Source organism: Helianthus annuus, chromosome 16 (genome assembly GCF_002127325.2).
Source record: "Helianthus annuus cultivar XRQ/B chromosome 16, HanXRQr2.0-SUNRISE, whole genome shotgun sequence".
In the NCBI taxonomy this organism is placed as follows: Eukaryota; Viridiplantae; Streptophyta; class Magnoliopsida; order Asterales; family Asteraceae; genus Helianthus; species Helianthus annuus.
The window spans coordinates 190,533,587-190,540,823 of record NC_035448.2 but is presented as its reverse complement, the minus strand read 5'-3'; the positions used below and the strand labels follow the sequence as shown (position 1 = coordinate 190,540,823).

At 35.6% G+C, this 7,237-nt stretch overlaps 1 protein-coding gene across 5 annotated transcripts in view; it reads left to right on the top strand.

Annotated features, from left to right (window-relative positions):
* Nucleotides 1-4,889: 4,889 nt before the first annotated feature.
* LOC110920459 (trafficking protein particle complex subunit 12) overlaps nucleotides 4,890-7,237 on the top strand; it is a 56,179-nt gene continuing 53,831 nt past the window's right edge. For 3 of the 5 annotated variants that reach the window (XM_035985002.1, XM_035985001.1, XM_035985000.1), the window contains exons 1-2: nucleotides 4,890-5,015; nucleotides 5,359-6,544. In XM_035985002.1, coding sequence (XP_035840895.1) covers nucleotides 5,437-6,543 — 1,107 coding nt within the window. In that variant the 5' untranslated portion in view covers nucleotides 4,890-5,015; nucleotides 5,359-5,436 and the 3' untranslated portion in view covers nucleotide 6,544. Of the gene's footprint in view, nucleotides 5,016-5,358; nucleotides 6,768-7,237 lie in introns of those variants that run through there. The other 2 variants (XM_035984999.1, XM_035984998.1) reach the window with 2 other exon arrangements.

Here is a 7,237-nt window from a genome sequence, read left to right as displayed (position 1 = left end):
CCGTGTTGGCAAGTGTTCCACAAGAACACCATCGCAAGTCATGCTAGATGGAGACACGGCTTTAGATGCGGGTTCATGAACCCTTTGCTAGATGAGGGGAAATGGGAGAAAGGTGAACGTTGGGAAACGCTTGGAATGCAATGGTTCAAGTGGTGTTATTAGAGGTTAAATTTACCACCTTGTCACATAATATCATTTTGGTGTCATTTCGAGTTTATTGTTTCCACACCATATAACTTTATGAGTCTTTTTTAGAGGTTAAATTTAATCTCGTTTAATATATAAAAGTAAAAAAAACTAATCAAGAGGAGTAATATATTCAATATTTTGTAGTAATAGTACTTGTTTATTTCTAAACATCTTGACCTAGGGTTATCTAATAGGTTGCAATAAATCGGGTAAACCAACTTAAACAAAAACAAATCGGTTGTTTGTTTGAGATTTATATTCTTTGGTTTACAATTTCCAAAATCAAGTTTGATAGTTTGGTTATTGTGTGAAACTTGAAATCGGCCATCTAAACTGATTGGCCCATTATTGTATTTATTTCTTTTTTTTTTTAAATTCAATAAACTAACGATTTTGAAGTTAAAAAAGGGCTCAAACCAATGTTTTAAAAACCGGTTTTTAAATCAAACCGGATTCGGCTAAAAAATGGTTCAACCGGGTTGACTAGCTAACTCTATAATTTCATAAATCACAACATCAACTCAAAAGTTAATCCAAAAATGCATGATTATATATTAAAAGATGATTCAAAAGTAAATCCATAATAAAAAATAATTCAAAAGATAATAAAAAACTATTCAATTTTCCAACAACCTCTTTTAAATGAAAGTGTACGATATGTTTAAGCCATTTGAGTGTTGAATACATTAACTATTTTCGTTTCATACAATATTAAATAAGAACTTTTAGTTACGAATAATCATAATATATAAAAATTACGTAAGATGAGTAACATATATAAAAAAAATAAGTAACAACCCAAACTAAAATAATCCTGGGCCGGTACCGGTATTACGTTTCAAACCGGTATACCGGATTTTACCGCCGGTACAAAGCTTATGCCGTTTCACTTATTTACCGGGGTGTTTCGTACCGGATTTATATCTGGAAACGGTAATACCGGTATAACCGGCCGGTATTTACCGGTTTTTAAAACATTGGCTCAAACTATCCAAAATGAACCATTTCAACCTGTCCGATTCAATGTTTTAAAATCCGGTTTTTTAATCATACCGGATTAGGCACAAAAATGGTTTAACCGGTTGAATCGGGTTGTGTCGGGCGGTTCAACCGGGTTGACTAGTTAATTGTATTATTTCCTTAATTACAACATTAACTGAAAAAATAATCCAAAATTAGATTAAAATAGAAATCTGGAACGAACGATGGGGTGATGTAAGTCTGGAACAAATCACGAATGATGGAGTGATGAAGCAAGTTTTGATCGATGGAGGTAAAATATTAAAAGTTGTTAGGTTAAAGCTAAAAGTAAACATGGAGATGGGACGATAAAAAGTAAAATCATAACCTAAAAACAGACTTGAGACGGTACCGGTATAACGGTTCAAACCGGTATACCGGATTTTACCGGCGGTACAAAGTCTATGCCATTTCTCCTACTTACCGTGGTGTTTCGGACCGGATTTACATCCGAAAACGGTAATGCCGGTATAACCGGCCGGTATTTACCGGTTTTTAAAACATTGGTCCGATTGACCTAACATGCTCAACTAGTTTGGCTTGCTATTTCTAAAAACCATATCTAACGATTTGTTGTTTTTATGTCCAATACAACATTTGAAAATCCAATGTGGTAACATGAACCAAGACATCAAAACACGTAACTCAAATCAATTTTAATTTAACCTAGTTATATAAAAAACGAGTAAAAAAATATATAATGCTTTTATTAAGCAATAATGTAGTATGATTTTAGGATACACATTATTTCATAATAGTTCTTACTTTTGATTATTATACTGAATGTTAGGGTACTTGGTGTCTTTGCGGCAAGTCCACATCTTGCCAAATCCATGTCACCGTTTGCTTCGCTTGTCGCATTAGACGGCGTGTATCTACTTAGCTTGCCCACCTTGCTTTGCTTTACTTTTGATGCCTCGCTTGATAGATTTTCTTTGTATTTCTCGACAAGTAAAGTGCATACCATCCAACCACCTTGTTTCATTTGCCAAATCTCAAATGCCTATGAATACCACCTACGACCAGTTTTACTTGATGTACTTGTCAAAACGGTTTTGCTTCATCATTACCTTCCACTCTTATACTATCAAGTGTTGTTTCACTTACATAATGTAATCACATGATTCACATCACGCTATAATATTCCTTTTTATATATATAAATCTTAACTATGGAAACTATAAAGAATATAGATATAAGGCCATCCGTAGTCATAACGCTCTTTTGGGGGCGTTATGCGACATGTGGCATGCCACGTCATCAAGGGGCTTTATGGGGCGTTATGCAACTTGAGGCCGTAGTCATAAAGCCCCTTTGTCATCATTACTCAATTAATTTAATTTTCATTTTTTAATTAATTTCTAAGTTTTATAAAATTAAAAAACATTGCATTAAATAAAAAACAATACATTAAAATAAAAAAAAAACGTTAAAGAAAAAAAAAACTAAAAAAAATATATTTATTCTTCGGCTTCATTTTCTCATTCTTCCTCTTCGTTTTCTCCAGCATCCAAACCTACGTCTTCAAAGTTCCCGTCTTCGAATTCCTCAACCTCTTCTTCCTCGGAATCTTCTTGGTCGTCACTGTTGTATCGAATTGGGGAATCGCCCAAGCATGCTCAACCAAATCCACCTTCAACGTGTTATGTATTTCTCTAGATCACAATAGCTGAGCATTTGCGAGTCTCTCTTCCATTGTTGCTTTTGGGTTCCTTCAACTAAATCTTCCGGAATATAGTTTTGGCATATCGCTCTTCCATCATCCTCAATGATCATATTATGCAAAATGATGCAAGCATACATGGTCATTCGTATTCTATCCTTATGCCACATGCGACAAGGATTTCTGAGAAAATGCCATCGTTGCTGTAGAACCCCAAAACACCTCTCGATATCCATTCTCGAAGACTCTTGTAATTTTTTAAAATACTTTCTTTTTTCATCGAACGTTTCAGAAAACGTTTTAACAATAATCGAATACTCCGGGTAGATACCATCGCCCAAGTAGTAGCCATGCTCGTAGTAGTTCCCGTTCGCATGAAAACCGGCCTTTGGTTATAGTTCCAGAAATGTAGCCCTCTATTAATGGTGAAACCTCTAACGTATTAATATCGTTAAAACACCCGGCTACACCAAAGAAGGCCGACCAAACCCAAAGGTCGTATGACGCAACAGCTTGTAATACCAAAGTTGGCCCTTTTTGATCACCCCGTGTATGTTGACCTCGCCATGCGGTTGGACAATTATACCAACGCCATTGACGACAATCCAAGCTACCAATCATGCCGGGTATTCCATGCTTTTCTAGATGCACCTCATATATTTGTTGAAGGTCGTTCCAAGTGGGATGTCTCAAATAACATTTTCCATATAACTGGCATATACCTAAAATATAATTTAATATATAAAAGTTTTACTAGTAAGCTACTAAAAAATAAATATATAAAAGTAAATAAATAAAAGACAATAAAAATTACCATAGCAAAAATGTTCCAAGCAATCTCGGGTTGTTTTCTCCGCCATCTTCAAGTACTCGTCGTTGATGTCGTACGTGTTTCCGTATGATAATATGCGTAAGGCGGATGTGACCTTTTGAATTGAGGTGAAGCCTAAATATCCTCGCGCGTCCATTCTTTGCTTAAAGAAATCATACCTATTTTCCAAATCATTATTAATGTGCAAAAATAACCTTTGGTTCATCCGAAAACGTCGTCTAAAAACATTGGGTCCGTGAACAGGTGTCGCATCAAAATAGTCTTTCATAAAACGCTCGTTTGCGGCTTCACGATCTCGCAAGATATAGGTGCGCCGCAAGATGAGTCGTGGAGGGGGAGTAGGCCGAACGTGCTCAAATGCTTGTATCACAAAAGTACATGCACTCGTAACCGCTTCTTCCTCCTCCGCGTCTTCTTCGGGTGATAAAAATCTTCGGTAAATATCGGTGAAGGAGTCTTCCGACGGGGAACCTATTTTTTTTAGTAGGGTGGGAGTAGCTTCAACACTTTTTAAAAAATATATAGAGAATGAGAGAATATTTGAGTATGATTTGTAAAAAAATGAAAGAGTTGGAAGTTATTTTATAGTGTGAAAATAAAAAAAATTGAATTTTTTTTAAATATGGCCGTTAATCAACGGTCAACTATTAAATAAAAAAAAATAACGCCGCTAAGTTTATCACGCCACACCCCATTTTTTGTTTCATAGCGCCCCACGTTTTGGTGTTTGGGGCGTTTTACCGGCGCTATGGAAGGGGATACCGCCCCACTACGTATGCTCTAAGGATTAGGTTTAAGAGTGAACATTAGTGTATTTGCGAAGTGAGTGAACAAATCCTACCCATACATGTGTGTAAATCAATACCCAGGATTTGTTCACTCACTTCGCAAATACACTAGTGTTCGCTTTAGAACCCCACCTATAGATATAAATCTTAACTATGAAGAATGTATTTGACTAAGGGGGTGTTTAGCATTCCTTTTAACTTATAACTTATTAACTTTTTATAATTCATAAGATAGAAGTTCTAACTTCTTATTTTCTCTTTTTTAAGCCATAAAACTCATTTTCAACCTTTATCCAACCAATATCGAAATGATTTATTAACTTTTTATAAATCAAATAAGTTAAAAGTACTCAAAAAGCTACTAATATCTTGATTAAAACAAAATATTGATATTTTATTTAGTTATTTCGTTGTTTTTCATTACTCTTTTCTTTGTTCCCGTTTGACCCATTTCTTCCCCCAATTGCTTCCCTCACCCTTCGTCTCCGGAGAACAATCATCCATCATAAAGCATCAAAAAGAGGTAAGTTTTCAGATCACATCAATCTGTTTGATAACTTTAGATCGTAGACTTTCAATTTTTAGATCTAAAACTACCAATTTCAGAACTTTCTAGGGTTTTAAACTCCATTTTTTCATAAGTATATTTACTTAAATTACACCGTTCAATTTGCTCTTTTGAGTGTGGATTACTATACCCCACATTGATTATATCATGACCTCTTTTGAATCTTTGATTATTATACCCATTCTGTTATTAGTTTTATCAGATTTGGGCCTGTGATCCAATTTGTAGATTTAGAAAGAAAAAAAAAGTTTGAATTTTTAACTGTAATTCATATGTAGATGATAATTGCTTGTTTCAGGTGTATGAAAGTTGAAAACTTGTGAGTATTTATAGCGATTTCGAATAAGTTTGAATACGGATTGGGTCAAACCGAAGCATGGATCTTGAAAACATAATAGAAGATCAAGGTGAAACCTTTGATCATCCGCTTAACAATGCGTTTGGCTCGCTGAACGACATTTGTTATGAGCTATCTTCCCTGCAAGATCTTGCGTGTCGTGGCTCGTGGCGGTCGATTATCGACAAAGTAGCTCGAGCGCGAACTCAGTCTCTTCTTTCTAAACCGCATGAGCATCTGATTTATCTCACCTATAACACGATAGCCCTCGCCAAACTACGACGTTTTGCAGAAGCAGTCACTGAACTTGACACTCTCGAAAATGGCATAGACGATGTTACTTATCGTTATGAGAATTACCCACAACACTACCCTAGCCGTTACGGATCCATGGCCCCGTTTTCTCTCCGGTGGTTGTATGCGGAACTTCCGTCTAGAACCGGAAACCGTCAAGAAACTCTAGATCGGTTCTATACACTGCTACATTTCGTTAGGGAGAAAATAAAACCGAAAAACGATAAAGACTCATCGGGTTTGGCGGATGATATATGGAGAAAACGCGAGGGGTTGGTGATTAACTCGATTATAAGCCATCATTTGAGTCATAAAGAGTTCGGGGTTTGTTTGGATTTGATCAAAGATTTGGTTAGCCGTCACACGAGCCCGGTTGGTAGAGCGGTTTTGATCTCGAAGCTTGGTTATATCCAAATGCAGTTAGGTGATTTAGAAGGCGCGAAAGCGAGTTTTGGTATTGTTGAAGGGATTGTGACCGAAGAAAAAGGAGAAATCGAGTTGAAAAATCTCGTAAACAGGAATAAGGCGTTGATGTTTATGGTCGGGAAAGATTATGTTTCTGCTGTACGGGAGTACCAGGAGTGTATCGATCGAGACGATTCAGATGTGGTGGCGATTAATAACAAGGCTCTATGTTTAATGTATCTGCGGGATTTATCGGATTCTATTAAGGTGCTGGAGAGTGCGTTGGAGCGGGTTCCGACGGCTGCTTTAAACGAGACTTTTGTGGTGAATTTGTGTAGTATGTATGAGTTGGCTTATGTTAATCACTCGGATATCAAGAAAACGCTTAGCAACTGGATTGCTCGTGTAGCTCCGGATGATTTCGATACTTCGTGTACTCGTGTTTGAGGTAGGTTTGTTATGTTCTTTCAAGGACTATTGATGTTTTTGATGTTGAAAAATGTATGTTCTTTTTCAGTTTGGTTTTCTTGGAAGTAGGCTGTATAAGGCTGCTGATATAATGCACTAGATTGAAGATAATCACATTGAGATCCTTTAACTTTTCATCAGTTTTGCATAGATATAATATCTGCTTTGGAAAATAACTGTTCTATTTTGTTGGTCATTTAAAATGTGTATCTCTGGACTATAAATCTGTTTTAGATGGTAAAAATGTGGTTTAATCTTTAAGCTTTTGACAAGTTTCTTTTCCTTGTGTTCCGGAGTTTAAGAGTAGTAAATTATTGTCCTTTATCTATACACAATTTTTTAAACGGTGTCCTTTAGCGCAAAATTTGACGAGTTATGTACTTAATGTATCAAAATCTTGCACGATATGTTCTTTGTGCCTAACCGAGTTAATATTTTTGGTTAAATCTGATCACCCAATGTTATTTTAGTCTTTTTACCTCATTTATTTAATATATAATTTAAAAAAAATAAAACAAAAGAATTATTAATTATTAATTATTATTATAATTATTATTATTATTATTATTATTATTATTATTATTATTATTATTATTATTATATGTATATACGTATATAACCACCACCACCCTTCATCGCCACCATCGCCACCACCCTTCATCATCTACGACCA